General features: G+C 37.6%; 1 protein-coding gene across 7 annotated transcripts in view; it reads left to right on the plus strand.

The window, feature by feature from the left end:
• LCLAT1 (lysocardiolipin acyltransferase 1) overlaps positions 1-21,197 on the plus strand; it is a 184,910-nt gene that overhangs the window by 103,299 nt on the left and 60,414 nt on the right. For all 7 annotated transcript variants that reach the window (XM_058682946.1, XM_058682947.1, XM_058682945.1 and 4 more), the window contains 2 exons: positions 5,358-5,504; positions 11,319-11,435. In XM_058682946.1, coding sequence (XP_058538929.1) covers positions 5,358-5,504; positions 11,319-11,435 — 264 coding nt within the window. The remainder of the gene's footprint in view (positions 1-5,357; positions 5,505-11,318; positions 11,436-21,197) is intronic.

Below are 21,197 nucleotides of genomic sequence, written 5' to 3' on the forward strand. Positions count from 1 at the left end.
GTTCAAGCTAAGGGAGTAGAAAAAATTGAGAAGCATTAGTGATGTACAAATGGATTTGAGAAGGCGAAGGCGCAAAGGAGAAGAATAATCCCATCTTTAGAGGAGAAAGGTACAAGAACCTGACTGATGCATCCATTTTACTTCCCTTTCTGGGATTTCTGAGACATATACAGGCCATCAGACAAGTTTCATGGCACAGCCCCAGAAGTCTTGCTACAGCTCCCTTTCCCCAAGGGAGCAACAGATATTCTCACTTGGTTTGGAGAAATACATTTTACCTGTCAGTATCATTCAGTCTAGAACATCCTTTATAAATTTGAAGACAGTTTAGAATTGAAATTTGAGGAAAATGCACAGTGTTAAAGAGAGTCTAGTACTAAAAAAAAAAAAAAAAAAAAGGGAAGTCTAACCTCTGAGGAATATATCATTCTCCTAGAAGAACTTAAACTATGTTTATTTACCTAATACCTTTAAAGAGATTTAAGTATATATTGCAGAGAGACTGTTTAGCACACTGGTTGAAAACATCAGCTATGGAGCCAGATTGTCTCTGTCTGAAACTTGGTTTTAACCACTGATTAGCTCTTTGAGTTTCAGTATGCCTCAGTTTCCTTATCCATAAAATAGGGTAATAATTTTACCTAATTCATAGGGTTGTCTTGAGAATTAACAGTTCAGCTTAGAATAATATTGGGCACATGGCAATCATTCACTGAGCAGTTTTATTAAAATTATTACTCTTATTTGTCATAGCTTCTATATTTTGCTGTTTGTCCATAATAATTGGCTGCTATAGAAAGAACCAACTGTAAGTCTTAAAAATTAAAGAGGCAATTGCTGAAATAAACGCAGTAAGTAGGCCAGATAAAATCAGACTAGTAAGGTAGATGATGAAAACCAATGGATTGGATTTTCCTTGAGCACAATGTCAATTGAAAGGAGATGAAAAGTAGGAGAAGATGAGTCCAGAAGTTAACATCTAGCTAACAGAAGTTCCAGAGAGAAAGTTGGAGAGAATGAAGAGGAGAAAGTGTATTTTCTTAAATACCTAAAAGAACAGTCCCAGTGTTAAAGACTCATATTGGAGGAATGTAACGACTGCTGGGCAGACACTAATGAAAACATGCCTCACCTAGACTCATACAGGTCACATTTCATAAAACTAAGAATAAAGAGGAAATCATGAAAGCTTCCAGAGGGGAAAATTTGGTTATCTCCACAAATCAGATTGATGTCCAGTTTCTCACAAGCCATATTAGATGATGGAAGAGTGTGGGGAAAAAAGCTTTAAAATTCTCAGGGGAAAATGATTTGGAATTTCAAGTTTTGTGTTTAGCGAAACTACCCTCCAAAAAGTTGAGGACAAATAAATACATTTTAGGAATGCAAAGAGTCAAACATTTATTGAAAGAAATTCCTTCAGGAGGACTAACAAGGACATAAGATAAAAGAACCAGTGATAAGCAGGGAAGCCAGTGAACTTGAATCAGGTCTAAGTAATTAAAATTGTTTCCATGAAAAAAAAATTGTTTCTGTGAAGCATAAGGAATGTGTTAGTGATAGCAACTTTGGAGAACTAGTAGATGATTTATACAAATTTTGGAAAAGGGACAAGAGGAAAACATACTTTTTTGTTTGGAGAGCATTATTGTCTGACTCAATGTTGATATAATTATAGAAGTTTAAATGTTTGTCAAAAATAGAAAGTTGAAAAAACTTTGATGACCATTAAAAGAACAAAATAGAGTATACAGTTTCCAAATCACTGGAGTAGGAGTTAGCAAACTGTTTCATAAAGGGCTAGATAGTAAAATATTTCAGGCGTTGTGGGCAGTACTGTCTCTGCTGCACCTGTTTGACTCAGCCCCTGCAGCACAGAAGCGGCCATGGATAACCTATATAAATAAATGGGTATGGCTGAGCTCCAATCAAACTTTGTTCATTAATGTGAAATTTGAATTTGATGTATTTTTCGTATCTTCTAAAATATTCTTGGATTGTGTGCCATTCAAAGACAGTGGGCTGGATTTGGTCCCTAATTTGCTGACCTCTGCATCAGAGAACAAAGGAAGGAGGCTGAGAAAACTTAGTAATTTCAGCTAAAGACAGAAAAGGGGAGAGAGGTGGGTGAGAAATCAAAGTCCAACACACATGAAACATAAATGTCAGGAAAAGAAACAGCAGTTCCCCTAATAAATGTGAATGGAGTAAACTTTTCTAGTAAAGACAGATTCTCAGATTGGGTATATCCTAAATGCTAATAGGTTAGTAGATCATGGTATATCTGCACAGAACAGTGTTAAATTGTGATTCTTGTAACAGTGACTGTTAGCAAACTCTGGCTGGTCCACTATGAGATAAGGACATAAACAGGGAAGAATAGTAGGTGGGAATTTTTAGAGTGTCGTGACATTGTTATAACTTCCAAGTGTGTGATCGTTGCCCTAGTAATTCATTTTATTGTATTTTACGAAACTGTTAGTCAATAATGGTTAAGGAATTAAAATTAAAACTGGTTTGAGAAACACTAGTAAAGAATACAGTGCAGGTATTAAAAAATGAAGTAGATCCATATGTATAGACACGTTAAATGAAAAAAAGGAAATCACAGAACAGTATACAAGGTATGACTCTTAAGTGTTTTTTTTAAAACCCCAATCATACGTGTAATGAATTTTTTAAATGTAGAATAAGTCACATCAAACTATTAGCTGTGATTATAAAACAAATTATGACAGGTGGACCAGGGTTGAAAGATGTGGTAATAAAGACTTATTTCTTGTTTGAATCTATATACTTTTATCTTGTTTGATACTTTGTTTATAGTAATAGGTTTTCATTTGTTGTGTAATGCTTTTTAAATATTTTATTATTTAATGATCTCATGGTCCTTTCAATACTTGTCATTTGAATATCCATATGGAAAATAGGACCTATACTGCTACTTCACATGATATATAAAAATTCATTTGAGATGGATTATAAACCAAAATGTGAAAGTTAAAACAGTAGAGCTTCTAGAAGAATACATGGAATAATGTCTTCTTAACTTTGGAGCAGGCAAAAATTTCTTAAATGATGCACTACAAGCACCAGCCACAAGGAAAAGATTTGTAAATTGGGCTTCATTAGTGTTAGATGTCAGGTGCATAACAAGACACCGTTAAGGGAGAGAAAATGCAAGCTACAGATTGAGGGATGATATTTGGCATATTGTATCTTTGAAACCTAGAGTTATATAGATTTACTGTGTATGTGTGTGCAAAAAGTTTGGAGAAGTGCTTCACAAAGACATCGAAGACTTGCATATGAAAAGGCTGTTACTGTCATTAATCATAAGAGAAATTCAAGCTCAAACCACTGTACCTGGATTAGAAGGTCTAAAATTAAAAGGACCTATAAGACCTAGAGTTGCCGAGGCCATTAATAGAGCAGGTAGAGCGCTCATACGTTGCCGTGGGAGTGTCAGTTGGTACAATCACTTCGAAAACATGCTGTCTACTGAAGCTGGGCATATGTAAATCCTGTGATGAAGCTGCTTCACTCCTGAGTACTCAACTCTATAGAACTTAGTGCTTGCCTTTGACAAAAGATACAAGAATATCCATATTAACTTTATTCCTAATAGCTAAGAAATCTCTCCCTCAAGAGTATAAGTTGTGGCATATTCATATAACTGACCGTTAAAGCATTTTTGTTTTGATATTGTGAATAGGAACTTGTTACATTTGTATGTTCCTTGGTATAATATTCTTAGTATTATTATAACTTCTTAATCACAATAATGATAGTAGCTATTATTTATTGGCAGTTTGTGATAAGTCTTAGTTCTTACAACAATCCCTATTCGGTACATGCTATCACGGCATTATGCTCATTTTGACATTTGGGCTCGGTGAGGGACAAAGACTGAACAGCTCTTTTGTGGTAGAGCTATGGTTCTAACCCAGGCAATCTTACTCCAGAGCTACACTGCCGAAAGGCGCTACACTGTGGGCCTCGGTGTCCTCGGGTGAAGGAGGAGAGATGATGGGATCAAGTCCAGTACTGATGGATATGACTGACAGTACAGTGCGTGACTAATAATTGGGAGTACAGCAGCAAGACCTACGCTGAAGTGGGTTGTTGGGTGTGTGTTCATATGCATTTGTAGACTCCAGTATTCTAGCTCGGACTTATTCAAACCAAAGAGGCTTATGGTTTTTAAAATCATTAACAAATGACTTAATGATCCTTTTATATATTCCCAGGGTGCCACTGTCTTTACCAAATGACGTTTTAAAACTATCGTTTTAGTCGTGTTCTTTGTTTGCAAGGAACTACCACTTACTGCAAAGATACACGTGGCTGTAAGGGAGATGGACTCTTACGGACACCCGAGAGGCGGATCCATAGACTGGCCAGCTTGTGGAGACTAAAGCTGTCTTCTGCTCTGGATTACAATCAACTTTAGGCACTTCAGCAAGATTTTTAGATCTGTACTACAGTGTGCAATGTTTATTTTCCCTCAGCTGCTACTGTCATAGTATCTGCTTTTTTATCCATCCATTTACCTTTATGTTGCCAGTGCTTTTTCTCCATGGTCTCAGGTAAAATTCTGAGAGAGAACATTTGATTGGCCACGAGAGTTACTGTGTTTGGGCCAAGTGTTTCGTGCTTCATAGACTATTGAACAGGCTATAGATTGGCTGCCTTAAGTCAGCTATTTACCACACTAGTTTTAGTCATTTCTGGCCAGGAAGGGATGGCTGGTTAGGTAAAACATGGCTCGTCCAAGGCTGGCTACCTCTTTGGTAGCAAGGTTGATTCGCCCTAAGTGTAAAGGGATTGTGATCACAGTGTATACTCTGGTTAGTGTGTTTAGTACCCATTACACATTTTGTCTTTTCAATAAAATCTAAAGAAGTGGCCAGCATTGAAAATAGTTGAATTTAGAGACTGACTGGTACAGAATGGGAAATATGAAAGAGAATGCTTGTATACATGACTTGAGAACAATCCTTTGCTTACTGTTTTATAAGCCTAATAACATATTGTTGTATATCTCTTGTAGGTACCTTGGTTAAAATGTCTGGTTAGGATTGTTAAAACTTTGGATGGTTTACTGGTAAATATTAGGAAAGTTTTTTTCCTTGCTATTTTAATAGCTAGGCTTGGCTTGAAAAAAAGTTTTTGAGAATTTTGCAAACCCTTTAAGACTATTCTCTGGTATAGGTGTTATTTAACCCAAGGTATATCGTGAGGTGATTAGGATAGTAACTAATCCATAGTAAAAAAAAAAAAAAAATTGAAATACTCAATACTATGTGGATATTGGTAATAAAATTATATGTAAATACTTGTTAAATTGATTCTAGGTTGGGCCATGCAGGCTGCTGCCTATATCTTCATTCATAGGAAATGGAAGGATGACAAGAGCCATTTTGAAGACATGATTGATTATTTTTGTGACATCCATGAACCACTTCAACTCCTCATATTCCCAGAAGGGACTGATCTCACAGGTAGGTAACCTAGGATTAGATCACAGAATTTTAAGACATGAAGGAACTTAGAAATCATTTAGTCTAAACTTATTCCTCACATGAAGCAACTGAACTAAGATTCATGGCCCGCCACTAAGATCACTCACTCAGTTCATCAGTAGCACGTCAGAACCTAGAATTCCTGGTTTCCAGACCATAGAATCTATGATGGGCAACTTCAAGAGGCCATTACTGTTCCTACTTGCCATCCTAGAGCTTTATATTTTTATTTTATTTTTAATTACAGTATTTATTTTAGAGCGTGAGTAGGGGAGAGGGTCAGAGGCAAAGAGGGAGAGAGCATTTTAAGCAGTCTCTACACTTAGTGTGGAGCCCAGTGTGGGGCTCGATCTCAAGACTCTGGGATGACCTGAGCTGAAATCAAGAGTCAGACACTTAAGCAACCCAGGCGCCCCAAGCTTTATGTTTTAAGTCTCACTATATATATCATGTATCAGCTTTTTACATAATTGTATATGGTTTGTATGGAACCACTGTACACACACACACACACACACACACACACACACACAAACCCAAATAGCCAATGAAATGTTAAGAATAAAGGCTAATTTTAAAATCCCCTTCCTGTTCTATATATTCTCTGTCCTCTTTCAAGATATATATATATTTATCCATCAAGCCCTTCTTTCTCAACTTTTTTTCCTAAGAAAAACATATGATGTAACCCATTCATTTATTGTTGATTTAAGTCATTATGTTGCCTTTTTCTGGGTATTTCTTAAAAAATTTTTATAATGTTTATTTTTGGGGCGGGGGGGGAGGGGGGGAGAGAGAGAGAGAGAGAGAGAGAGAGAGAGAGAGAGAGAGAGAGAGAGAGACAGAGCATGAGCATGGGCAGGGCAGAGAGAGAAGGAGATACAGAATCTGAAGCAGGCTCCAGGTTCTGAGCTGTCAGCACAGAGTCTGACACGGGGCTTGAACTCACAAACTGTGAGATCATGACCTGAGCCAAAGTTGGACACCTAACTGACTGAGCCACCCAGGTGCCCCTTTCTCTGGGTATTTTAAAGCTTTATCCCTACTATAAGCAGGAAAGGCTTTGTCCTGTCCTCAAGAAAATTCAGCTACCACAGATTTGTGGAGGGGACACAGGAGGATATATTTAGGACTTTTGTGCCTTCCCAGTTATTAAACTATATGCATGGGCCAAGAATACCAGTGGATCTCAAGGAATTCTTTACAAGATTAAAAACAAAATAGTCTTTTATTCTTCCAGATCAGTGGTTCTCGCACTTTTTAAGGCACAGATCATTTTTGCAGATGAAGCCACCTACTGCAGTCTAGCATTTAAGACAGAAGAACTGTTGTAGTTGAATATTGGCAGGGTGGGTAAGCTTGGACAGGAAGCAGTTCTATAGAATCCAACTCAAAAGAGCAAAATTTTAAAGCTGTTAATAACCTGGCTACTTCAAGAAAGATACAGTAGAATTTGGGAAGGATCCAGTCGATGAAGGTCTGCTGTATGAGAGAAGACAAACTAAAGTCTAAAAGTCACAAATAGTATGGAGAGACAGAACATGAACTTGTCTTCCAAATCTTCAAGACCAGATCGAGGCAACTTAAGAGCTACTGAGAACTCAGGGCAACTTTTAGAGCTTAAGAGGGGAGAAGATGTAAATGAACATACTAATTCATTATGTGGACATAATAATTTGTGGAACCTGGTACCTACAAAGAGAGTTCAAGATGAAAAATATATTTTATACAACTATTTAAGTGAATGGGTGACTAAGCCATAATATGTTAATGAGGAAAATTCAGATATTTTGGGAAACATTCACCGTTGATACCACGGAAGAGATCTTGGACTTACCTGTTTGGATGGAGCTAAGTGAACCATGGCAATTTTTATTCAGTAGTATTATGTACTAATGTACTAATATATGCTTACTATATAGGTTTGATTTTTATAGTTAAAATTCTAAAAGTAGTTGGATCACAGAGAATAATACTGAGGATAATATTGGATACATATCATTGAAGCTTGAAAATGTATTGTAGCTTGTAGATTAATTGATTCCCAGAACTGAACTATCATTAGGAAATTACCATGGACACATAGCCATATTTAAATCTTATAATAGTTACGAATGTAATACTTTGGGGTGCCTGGGTGGCTCAGTCAGTTAAGCATCCAACTCTCTCGGCTCAGGTCATGATCTCACGGTTTGTGAGATAGAGCCCCACATCGGGCTTTGCACTGCCAGCGTGGAACCTGCTTGGGATTCTCCTCTCCTCTCTCTCTGCCCCTTCTTCGCTCATGCTTGCTCTCTCTCTCTTTCAAAATAAATAAACTTTAAAAAAAAGAATGTAGAATATATTTGGGTGTTGAAATATCAGCCATATTATAAAAGGTAATTTACTGAAGTGATAGATTGGTTTATATTTGCAAATGCCAAAATGTACATTAAAGAATGGCAGCTTTAGAAGTTACTTAGTCATTAAAAGCTAAAGGAAAAAAAGCTTCTGGATTGGTGTGACTTTATGGTATATTAGTGTTAAAATGCTTATGTGTTAGATCTTCAGAGCCTATGAAGTATATATTTAAAACTTTTTTCAGTCTGTATTTGTTCTCAGCTGTCTCTTTTATGTGATGAACTTAACATCTAGTTGCTTATTTTCAGGGTTCTGCTCACCATTACATGTTGTGGTTGTATATTTTTTAAGTTAAAATGATATTTACATTTTTTAAGGCCAGCTTACAAAAGCTAGAGAAAACAGGTCCTGAAGCTTTCAGAAGTTTTTTTTAACAGGGTTATACATGTAGTTTTGAGTTAAGATAATGATTGTCTTTGAAAAAGTGTCTGTTAATTCAAGAGTGTTTTTAGTTACCACAGTTAACTTCAAACTTGTTTTTTTTTTTTAAGCCTGAAGGGAATGTTTTATAACCTTAAGTTCAGAGTCCAACTGGCTTGCAACATTTTCAAATTAGTGTTTTTAAATGTAACTTTACATATATTTTATCTTTATATGTTATTGGTTATAACTTTTTTCTTGCGTATGGAAGTGATAGATGTGAATTTGGGGAAATTTAGAAACATAGAAGAGAGCACAAAAATCATTATAATCCCACTGCCCACAAACAAATACCATTGTAATTTTGGTCCATTGCTTTGGTCATTTGGTCACACACACACACACATATATATGTGCATATGTACACACATATACTTTTGAATAATGGTGAAACTGGAATTACACTTTTCTTTGCACTTAATGTGGTATTATCTCTCCTTTCATTATTTATTCTTTCAAAACATGTGTTTTAAAGGTTGGGGAGTTTTATATTGGTTTATTAGTTGGGGTCCAGAAAAACAGAACCAACAGGGTGTGTGTGTGTGTGTGTGTGTAGAGCGAGAGAGTGAGATGGAGAGAAGTTTTGATGGGAATTGGGACTTTATTTTAAGGAACTGACTTACATGGTAGTGGAGGTTTATCGAGTCAAAAATCTACAGGGTAAGTTAGTCTGGAGACTCAGAGAGGAGCTGCAGTTCAAGTCCAGAGGCAGTCTGCTGACAGACCTCTTTTTTGCTTGAGGAGGTTAGTCATTTTCTATTCAGGCCTGTAAGTGATTGGATATGGCTCACCCATATTATGGAGAGTAATCTGTTTATGCAAAGTCTTCTGATTTAAATATTAATCTCAGTGAAAAATACCTTCACAGAAACATCTAGAATAATATTTGACCAACTGTCCGGGTAACCTGGCTATGCCACTTTGATAAATAAAATTAACCATAACAGCTGGTATACTGTAATTTTGAGTTGTGTCTGTGATTTGGGAAAAAAAAAAGCTTTCCTGGGTTTTAACAATTATAATACTTCATGTAATTAAACACTTTGTACATAGAATTTCTTCATTTAAGAAATGTGAGTACATGAAGTTTTATACACAAAACAAAGTCCCTACTTTCATGAGGCTTACATTCTATGAGGAAAGATAGAATAAAAAACCAATCAGTTAATAAAAACATGTCAAGTCTTCATAAATGCTGTGCAGAGAAATAAAGCAAGATAAGGACAGGGAGAGGAATAGATAGGGTATAGAGTACTCTTTTATAGAAGTTTGTCAAAAGAAGCCCGTTAAATTTCTCTTAAAGTAGAGACTAATTGAATGAAGCAGAAAACCTTGCAGGTATCTGGAAGGCATTCCAGGCAGGGAAAGGAATACCTGAACAGACCCTGAAGTAGAAACATGCCTGGCTGGTTTGAGAATGCAGAGTGGCCAGTAGTCAACTCCAAGTGTAAGGAGTAAGAAGGGCTCGCTGGAGTGTTACCAGCAGTGAGCTGACGAGACAGGAGGCTGTGGTCAGAAAGAGGGAGGCTGGTATGCTTACTAATAATCAGAGTCCGGGGTTGGGTAGATGAAGTGGGATGGAAGGAAAAATCTGCATCTCTAATCTCTTTGTGTCTCTGATTATCTCTACTGCCCCATGTTGTGACCTTACATTTTTAGAACTACTTGTGTTCCCATTCTACGACAGAGTTCCGATCCCCAGAGTCTGTGATGCACCGGAAGAGGAAACTGAAGAGTAGTTAACTACTCATCTTTGTAGTGTCCCTAGGATTCTTCATTCCATGGAAGGGCCTCCTAGCTGTCTATCAAAAACTATTTTGGAGTCCCATACCCAGGATATTCTCAAATGAACGTGAGAAGAGCTTACTCCTTTTCTTGTTTCCAGGCTGTACTTTTGTCTTGCTAGGGACTGTGGGTATTAGTTCTTTGACTCGATTCTTCAACTATAAAATAGTGTTAACACCTTTAAAGGGGTATTCTTTGAATATTGTCATGTTGAAGAATTCATCTATGGTTTTTTGAGGTTTGAGGACTCCGTGATCTTAAATTTATTCCGAGGAGGGTTGGGTTTATATAAAGTTTTTTTTCTTGTGACTTGGAATAGTCTATAAATTTTAGGATGCAGCTGAGAGTTGCGGATTCTAACATCTGCTGTCATCAGAAGGTATTTCATGATCTCTCCCAGCAGTTGAGGCCAAATTTCTGAACACTACTTTTTCCAAATATATTTGCTGAATAACGGGTTTGGTTCTTCTTGGAACTTATAAAGTTACCTCATGGAATGGAAAAAGCAACTTTTGCCAACAACTGGAACATATACTTGACTCTGTAACTATATTCAGCCAAACCATGTTCAGATGTTTGTACACGATGTGCTAATCATGTGCCCATTCTGTTGGGGAGAGGTTTTGGTTAGTAATATTAGCATGCTCTATGCCTGAGCAGGGCAGAGATTTCACTTTGCATTGAAGCCCTAAATTACTGGGCTAAAAAAATGTTGTTTTGATATATTTGGCATATTGACTACTTGTTTTTTTCTGAGTGTAGAGGTCCTTATGTTTATTTAAAGTATTTTAGTTTTATTAACCTCTTTTGGTATTTCAGTTTTTGTTATGTAAGGACTATTTTATGAAAATTTTGGTTTGTTAGTATTTTATTTGTACCTCAGCTTTCATTGTATGTTGACTATTTTATGAAATCCCTTTAAGAATTTTAAAGATTTTAATATGAATTTCAGGAAACATTCTAACAAGTCCTATTTAATACCTTATTATAAAAATTTCAAAATTCCCCAAACTCTAGGATCTTTGTTAGGGACTGCAGTGTTTGTATCTTCTCATTTGACTCAATATGCCATATTCAGTATTTACAGATGGAATAACTGCCATTTCATCAAAGAAATCCTTCAGGGGTTCCTTATCTCACTTTTCTTCCTTTATTTTATGGCTTCTAACAGTTTGTTGTTTTGTTTAGAAAACAGCAAAGCTCGAAGTAATGATTTTGCTGAAAAGAATGGGCTTCAGAAATATGAATATGTCTTACACCCAAGAACTACAGGCTTCACTTTTGTCGTAGACCGCCTAAGAGAAGGTAAGCACCATCAAAAGGCTGTGTTTTTATGTAAGTGGCAATGGTTGTTGAACTTTGTATGTAGCCCTTTAGAATTTACAAAGCACTTTTTCATATTTTTTTCTCAAGGTGTAAGATACTGTCACATTTATACTAAATTGACCCCATGCACTAAAATGTCTTAGTATGTATTCTTTATCAAATATCAAAGATAGCCTTATAAAAAATGTTTCCTTCTCTTGGAATAACAGAAAATAATACAAGTAGACTATCATTCTCTTTTTAAATTTTTCTCAAAGTAGCAAAACTACCTTGAAAGTATCTTAACACTTACACTATTGTTCTTTATACCTTATAAAGTATTTTTGCATTCATTATTCCGCTCGTTCCAACAAATGATTCTGGTTGGTAGGAAGGCAAGTACTGACTGCATCCTCCATTTTATAGTTAAGTTGAACTGACCTCCAGGTGGTTAGGAGATTTCTATAGTCAGGGATAGAACCTCATTCTTCTGCTTCCTACTTTGTAGCTCATAATTCTACCTCACACTTCCTCAAGAGTTGTGTCTGTTGAAGGGCATATCAGGACAAGGTGATTCCATTGATGATATCACATCCATTTAAATGCTTACATTTTTATATTTGTTATATAAAAGCCAATTGTACATCTTATTGCTGCATGTTTATACGTTTGTATATGGATACATACATGTGTAGAGACACATAACGTTTATGAAAGTATATGGAAATGGAACTATCCAGAAACGTGCTGACGTGTTACTGATTTTACAAGAATGATTTGAAGCCCACAGTCACCTAGAAGAAAAATCTTGTTTACGTGTTTCTGCTCTCCACTCTGATTTCTACCAAGCCATATTGTACGATGATGGCATCTGTGACAAATTATCACCTTCATCTGATAATTGCTACGTTGTCATAAAACTGCTTGTGGATTAACATGAAAGATGTTGAACCATCGTACAAGCAAAGGTATAAAGTTCTTTTATCTTTCCCTAATGGCATCATTGTTCCTTTAGGGTTTAATGTGCTTTAAGGTACAAAGTATAATCTTAATGAACTCTGCCAGGCTGAAGCATCTTTCCAAGTAAATACTCATGATTAAAAAAAAACGTATAGTCAATCCAAAACTACATTGTGATAGTAAACCAAAAATGTTGTTCCTATTAGTTTGGCTTGCTCTTGAAATTCTATGGTCATAGCTAATGTGAAATGGACTTGTGGGCTTGATGGCCATATTGTATATGAATAGCAAGTGTCCCTCTACCCAGTGAAGCTCCTGGAGAACACAGTTTTTCCTGCCTATGGAATGGGACAGGGAGGCACCAAGACATTAAAGTGGCGATGGTTTTTTGTGTGTTTTTGTTTTAATATGTGGTACCACTTAACTGTGGCATCCAGCTTAGGCTCACCCTTCTTATTCAATAATGTGTTTTTTATGTCCTTACTAATCTGATAGCTTATAGTATTTAATGATTTCTTTGAAGGTATTTCTGACATCATAGAACACATTCATCAACTGGATTCCTCTGTAAACACAAGCATGCTGTTGGAACGCATCTTTTGCTAAAAAAGATCTTCCTAAATGTAGGCAGGATAATAGATTATTTTATAGTGGATAAGGATATATCTGTAGAGCTCTCTGTTCTGAGATCTGGAAAATATTTCAGAAGCAAGCTGATTTATAACTTTGGGGAATGTGTGTTACTTAGTCATCACTCAGAGAACTAGTCGACAACCACTGTGTAATTTTTCCTGCTAGAACTGGCAACTGATTCCCCCCACCCGCCATATCAGAAAAAAGAGAAACACAGTTAGATGGTTCTATTTACTTCAGTTAGAAAAGTGGAATAGAATCTGTACCTTATAATAATAATAAAGAAATAGGATTGTGATTATAGAAACAGCAGCTAACATTTATTGAGCACTTACTAAGTACCAGGCATTGAGCCAAGTATTTCATATGCCTAAGGTCAATTAATCCTGACAATTACCATACATGGTAGTTATCATTATTAATACTTAACTTGTAGGACAAAACTGAAGCAGAAATTGAGATGAAGAAGCTTGTCAGAGTTATTAGAATCTGGTTCCTCTGACTGAATATCCTATGCTCTTTAAAAAAATTTTTTCTTTAATGTTTTATTTTTGAGAGAAAGAGAGATGGAGCACATGCAGGGGAGGGGCAGAGAGAGAGGGAGACACAGAATCGGAAACAGGCTTCAGGCTCTGAGCTGTCAGCACAGAGCCTGACATGGGACTCGAACTCACGAGTTGTGAGATCATGACCTGAGATGAAGCCAGACGCTTAACCAACTGAGCCACCCAGGCATGCCCCATGCCTCTTGTATTTGTAGTATGATTTTAGTTAACAGAGTCTCCATAAAGCACTTTTGTAATAGTGAACTGAGTGGTTTCTCTCAAAAAAGATGTTGAAAAAGAAAAAGCGGTAGCTAAATGGCCAGATCATGGAGGGATGGTAGTCCCGAAGGAGGAGGTTATGGTTCTGCCTAAGATGACAGGGGAGGGGGAATCAGGTGGAGAGTCAAGGGCAGCTCTACTTTTGGGGGACGAGGGGTGGTATCTAGTGAGCATCAAAAGTTTCATCAAGGATCAGAAGTGAAGATCTTAGAAACAAATTAAAGCCCCCAAAAGGGCCAAGCCCAACTTTCTGATCTTTAGCTTCCTGAGATCTGCTTTTGATAAGCAGTTAGGTGGAAAAAGAAGCTCTCTGTTAAAACAAATGACTATATAAATAAATTACTGCAGTGGAATACTGCTCACCATAATAACTAAATTCAGCATTGCTGATGTCTGTTTGGCAATGGGCACGTGAGAAGTTTAGGATATCAAGAAACTAAGGATGAAGTCCTACCAAGAAGGACTGAATAAATGAAAATGCAAAACAAGGAAAGTAGCTTCTGCACTTCTGTTCAAAATACATGTCACAGAGATTAGGAACGTTTAGAAGACACACATTTACCCTGAAATATAGCACCCATTATATAATGTTACACAGATGTGTTATTCCTGTGGTAGTAACTGCAAAAGGTTTACCCTGAGTACCTTAAATTTCACCATTAATGTGCTTGCTCTATACTCTTACTAGATCATAACCTTCTTGAGGGTATGGAATGTTCTGCACATGGTCGAGTTAAATGGTTTTTCCTTTTATCTGAAAAATAAGACAAGCCTAGTGTCCTGGATGTTCTTCTAAGTATGTATTACACTGATAGATTATCTGTCTTGGATGATTTCACAACCTTTCAGTATGTGATTATATGTTTTTCCAGTACTATATTAACCCAAACCCAAAAGGAACTTTCTAACTTAGGGAAAAAAGGCTTTTTATATGAGAAAGTTTTTTTTGTTTTAATTGACAGTGCTAATAAATTTATCAGACAATTTTAAACTTGTAACTCATTCATACCAAAAGTTAGTTATATTATCATCATCTCTGGTGCTGTATCATTTTTAAAAAATTTTTCTTTAATGTTTATTTATTATTTTTGAGAGAGAGCGAGCATGTGCATGAGCAAGGGAGAGGCAGAGAGAGAGAGACACAGAATCTGAAGCAAGCCTCCAGGCTCTGCGCTGTCAGCACAGAGCCGACATGGGGCTGGAATCCACAAACTGCAAGATCATGACCTGAGCTGAAGTCAGATGACCGACCGACTAAGCCACCCAGGTGCCCCTGGTGCTTCATCATTTTTAACAATAGCTTTACTCTTCTTTGATTTTAAATAAAGATTTGGTCCCACCATTATTTGATTTTGTTAAATGTTTTAGAAGCCAATTACTAAGTTATAACCCTGCAATAATTACTTTTCACCATTAGGCGGCACAAATGTGTACATTTGAAACACTTGAAGTTAGGTTAAAGTGGTTGGGGGTGAGGATAAAACACTTCATATTTGTTTGAGGGTGTGTCTTGTTTAAAATACGACCTTGCTTAGTGGACACATCTACATACCAGGAAGATAACTGACCTAACTCCACAGGGACAGAGCTGCTCTGCTTGGGACCCTCCCAGACCCTATGTATCTCTTCATCTGACTGTTCATATGTATGCTTTATCATATCCTTTAATAAACTGGTGAACATTAAAAATAAAATATGACCTTGCCTAGAAGTTTACAGTCTTCTTGGGTAGATAAGAATACACCTAGAAAAATCTTAAAAAATATCACATTACATGTTAAATTTTATGGTATATAGTATATAAACATTTTGAGTAATTATAGGAGTGTTCAGTAAAGAGAGAGCATATAGTTTGAAACACTTCACTTGTAACATTTATTTATTTTGAGACAGAGAGAGAGAGAGAGAGAGCATGAACAGGGGAGGGTCAGAGAAAGAGGCAGACACAGAATCTGAAACAGGCTCCAGGCTCTGAGCTGTCAGCACAGAGCCCGATGCGGGGCTCGAACCCACAGACCGCGAGATCATGACCTGAGCCGAAGTCGGACGCTTCACCACCTGAGCCACCCAGGTGCCCTGAAACACTTCACTTCTTTAAGAAGCTTAATTTCTCCTTGGACTTTCAAGGATGGCTGAGGGCAAGATAGGAAGAGTACAAGAAAGGGCATAGAGTTTGGGCCAGTATGAGGCTGTGCAGTAAACTAGGCACAATGAATGTGATCGAGCTGAAGACTTGTACTGTAGAATAATAGACAGTAGTTAAGAAGGTTGTTTGGAGCCATTGTTGAAAAACTTAAACTCTTGCCCCCAAATAGTCATGTTTTTAGATGTCGATTTCTAGCTGAAGTCATTCAAGCAAATCCGCTCAGGTGTTAAGACTATAAAACATCATATAGATATATTTAAGTTTTGGGTTTTTTAAAAATAATTTTTTTAATGTTTATTTATTTTTGAGAGAGAGAGGCAGAGTGTGAGCAGGGGAGGGGCAGACACACACACACACACACACGCACACACACAGAATCTGAAGCAGGCTCCAGGCACTGAGCTGTCAGCATGGAACCTGATGCAGGGCTCGAACTCACCACGAGATCATGACCTGAGCTGAAGTCAGGCGCTTAACCGACTGAGCCACCCAGGCACCCCAAGTTTTGAGTTTTTAAATTCCAAGATAATCCATGTTTAGCTCATATGTTTATATTCTAAATATGAAAGATGGTGTATTTCTACTAATCTAGGGGATATAGGGTTAGTCACTAAGGAAAAAATAAAATTCCCGCCAGGTAATTTAGATCAGCACATCTGATTAAAAAACTCTTCGGTCTGTATTCAGGGACAGAGAATTGCTTACTCGAACCCCCAGATTACATATGTAGTATCTGGTAGTCCTGTGTTTGGCTCTCTCATTTTGGTCTATGATAGTTCTCATTTGCTCCACGAAAGTTGGCACTTAGGCAGTAGACTAATCATAGATAGCTCAATCTTCAGTGTTTTCAGAGTGTTTTAATTTCTTGGACTTTTTGCTTCATGCACAGCTAATAATCCATTCTGTTTCTTGCCTATAGTGGATGTAGATGGTGGGGGACCAAAGATGGCCAGTAGGAGCCATCGCTCTCTGTGGCTCACATTATGTTTATCCTAGTTGATGAGTGATGGGCCTCCCTCGGGATTGCATTTCGGTGACTCTTCTTAACAGCTAGCATAATCTAGGAAGTACTAGGAAGAAAGACAGACAGAAAAACTGTTGAAATATTGGGTGCATTAAATGCCATGCACTCTGACCTTTTCATGTGACTTTTTATTGCTGGAAACTATGAAAAAGGATAAGACCTTTCCCTTATGTTTAAAAAATGTAATTATACAGCAGATCTTTGACATTTGCTAGAATATTTTCTGAAACCTTTTCCATTTCCCCAAATTTGCAAATTTCTCTGTAGCATAGCATTTGACTCTGTTTTGAGACCCTTTTACAAAGAACAATGCTTTCATCTGTTTATGGTGATGAATAGAATACAGCAAACCTAAATGAACCTGGGTTCTGATCAGTAAGAAAGCACATGGATCAACTAAAGGACTTGGTCCTACATGTCATGAAGCAGAAATGATTTAAATTCTCCTCAGCAAAATTATATGTGACTACATGTCAAAGACCTTTGGAGTCTGTCAGGTTGAATCTCTGAATGCCATGGCATGCCTTTAGGTCTTTAATGACATTTCTGTTGTCTTTGTTCATTTTAGTTCTCTTTCATAGCAGAAAATCTGAGCTGCTCATTTAGGACAGGTCTTGGCATTGTGTTAATGAAAAGTGACAGAGCCCTCATTCTCTACATGAAAACAGCCATCTAACAAGTACCTACCATGTGCCAGGCACTAAGCGGTTCACATGTTTCTCTACCCTGCCCAAGCAGTACTAATGCCCAGGGAGCTATTTAAAACACAGATGATCAGGTGTGGGCTCAGACCTGCTAAATGAATCAAATTCCAGTGGTGGGGTCCTGAGCTCATGTCTACCCAACTAGTCACTGTCATACAGATCATTTCATTCTCATGGCTGCGCTAGGCAGTGCTTTGCCCCATGCCACCCCTGAGGAGACAGACTCACTCTAGCGACTTGCCCAGGGTCACATGGCTGCTGGGTGGTACATGAGTTCACTTCTGCTCCATTTGATGCCAAGGCCCATGTTCTTCCCACTATGTAGTAAGTTAACAATTTTTCTGTGCCAAGTGCTACAAAGATGTAACCTTTGTAGGATTTTTTTCTTTTTCTTCTCTCTTTCCAAGACCTTCTGCCTGGTATCCTTAGCTATACTCTGCATTTTGTTTAAATGGAAAAATACATCAAGGGTTTCCTTTTTGTAAAGCATGTCATTATTCTGGTTCCTGTATTTATCTGCTCCTCCTTCATATCTCTAATCTGTAAGGCAAAACAAAGAAACGTGACACTCCTACTGTTCTTTCAAATTGTGGTCCCGTAATTTTCTTTTGCCGCTGAGCCTCAAAACAATAAACTGGTGACTTGATTTTTCTCAATACTAACTCACTTCCTGTAAAAACGGAATTTTTTAAATTATAAAAACAATATATTTATTATAAAAATACTGGAAAGTTCATTATAAAGAAGGAAAAGGTACCTATGGTCTGCTCAGTCACATCTCAGAAATACCTGGTATACCCAAAAATAAATAAAAAACGTTGAAAAAAAAAAAAATTAAAAAAAAAAAAAAAAAAAAGGGGCGCCTGGGTGGCGCAGTCGGTTAAGCGGCCGACTTCAGCCAGGTCACGATCTCGCGGTCTGTGAGTTCGAGCCCCGCGTCGGGCTCTGTGCTGACAGCTCGGAGCCTGGAGCCTGTTTCCGATTCTGTGTCTCCCTCTCTCTCTGCCCCTCCCCCGTTCATGCTCTGTCTCTCTCTGTCCCAAAAATAAATAAAAAACGTTGAAAAAAAAAAAAAATTAAAAAAAAAAAAGAAATACCTGGTATGTGCCTTATATACCTTTTGACAGAAACTCTTCCTGTGTTTTTCCACCTGTATTCATACATAGCGAACAAAATTAAAGTCAGATCATATATTTTGTTTTAGAAATATTTTTAAGACTTATTATAATGTGCATGTTTTATCATTATCCTTGCATAATTGGTGTAAGTATATGTTAACGTATGCACGTATTAGATAGAAGGACCACTATTTAACTAGTCCTCCATTGTTCAAACTTAAAATTGTTTCCAGTTTACCACCCTTATAAATAATACCAAAGTATGCATAAATCTCTAATTATTCCCTTGGGATATATTTCCAAGGCTAATTACTGAGTCAAAGGGTATACATTTTTTTAAGGTTTTTAAATGACTTTTTTTTTTTTTATGTTTATTTAGTTTTGAGGGAGAGAGAGACAGAGCGTGAGTGGGGGAGGGGCTGAAAGAGAGGGAGACACAGAATCCCAAGCAGGCTTCAGGCTCTGAGCCGTCAGCACAGGGTCCAACGCAGGGCCTGAACTCACAAACTATGAGATCATGACGTGAGCCAAAGTCGGACGCCTAACCGATTGAGCCACGCAGGGGCCCCCATTTTCTTAAGGTTTTTAAAAAAAATTTACTCCTGTTCTCTGTCCTATTTCAATCGGCCACCAAATTCTACTGATACTGCCTTTTAGAGAGACATCCCACCTTCTTCTGTTTCCACAGTGGCCTGAATGGATGGGACCCCATTACTTCTCCTTTTTACTTCCTGGCTTTCTGACTGGTCTACCTCTGGTTTCTTCTTTGCCAATCCATACTACTTAGCTCTCAGTCAGTCTTCATAAGGTTCCACTCTAATGTAATTGTGTATATATTTATTCAGAAAATGTTTCTTGGGCACAGGTGTTATTTGGCCTGCAAGACGCAGGTACCAAGACATAGTCCATTCCTGTGAGTATCATTCGGTTTAGAAAACATAATTGTAACGCAGTGCTGTAAGATGTGAATATAAAGTATTTTGAGGACATGAAGGTTAGTTGATCTTTACCTAAAGTGACACTGAAGAGGTGGCATATGAGCTGAGAATTAAAGAATAATTAGGCATTTTCCAAGGAGGAAAGGTATTTATAAACATTTGCATCACTTCCATATTTCATGGTCAGGCCTTTCTATAATATGGTTCTAATCTACTTTTTAAATTTTACCACTCAGAAGCCCCTCTTCATACCACGTGAGCCAACCTATTTGAAATAATTGACTATTCTGGACTGTGCCTTATGCTTTGTGCATCATGCGTCTAGTTAAGTCCGTTCAGGCTAAAACCTGTAGTGCTTTGTTCCTTGCTTTAATCCCCAGATACTGTCCTTTAGTGATCTTCTAAGGGTCCATCCCTATTTCCACTGCTGGCAGTCATCTGAACTTTTTCCACTCTAATAGGACTTAGTTAGCATAGTGGACCTGTTATTAATAGCTGCTCTAATACATTTTACTTCTTAGCTTCCAAAACGGACAGCAGTGGCCATGTCACCTAGACCATTAAGGCAAAGATTTTATTACTAAATCCATTGAATATCTTTCCATCCATATCTTACTTCCTCTCCTAGCAACAACTGGCACTGTAGATTCTTCTTGAAATACTTTCTCCCTGGGGCTTCTCCTTTTTTCTCCTACATCTCTGGCCACTTCTCAAGACTCATTTGTAGAGTCTTCCTACCTGGGTATCCCTTCAGTGTCTGTGTTCCTTATAAGGCTTCCTGGGTTCCTTTGTTCTCCCACTCCACGTCACTCAGGTTGGTGGCTTGAATGATCATTCCATATGCTCTTGGCTTGAGTCCAAATCTTTTGTTCGTAAATCCCTTTCTTAGTGCAGAGCCATACATGTGACCTTTGCCATTTGGAGGTGCTGTAGGCACTTCAGTGTTGAAAATTGAACTTGTCATTTCCCCCTACACTGCTGTTCCTCCCATTTCCCCACACCAATTGCTGGCACTATAATGATGACAATGGTAATATTGGTGAGATTGTGTACTTATTGGTCAGGATTATCCTAAGTGCTTCACATGAACTAAATCATCCCATTCTTAGAGGAGGTTTCATTATCATCTTCCTTTTATGCATGAGGAAACCGAGCTACAGAGAAGTTAAGTTGTCATCCAAGATTTCCACCTTTGAAATGGCAGAGCTAGGAATCTAGCTGTGGAGACTTTGCCTTAACCGCTGTTTATCATCAACTCAGTTATTCAAGTTACAACCTGGGCGTCATTCTTGGATCCGTCCCCTCTGCTTCTCTCACGTGCCGTGAAACCCCAACCAGTAAGTGCCTTGGGATTCTCTTTACTCTCAAATTCATTCTTCTCTTTTCATTCTCTCTGCCATCATATCTCCCCTGAA

The sequence above is a fragment of the Neofelis nebulosa genome, chromosome 9 (genome assembly GCF_028018385.1).
Source record: "Neofelis nebulosa isolate mNeoNeb1 chromosome 9, mNeoNeb1.pri, whole genome shotgun sequence".
Classification (NCBI taxonomy): domain Eukaryota; kingdom Metazoa; phylum Chordata; class Mammalia; order Carnivora; family Felidae; genus Neofelis; species Neofelis nebulosa.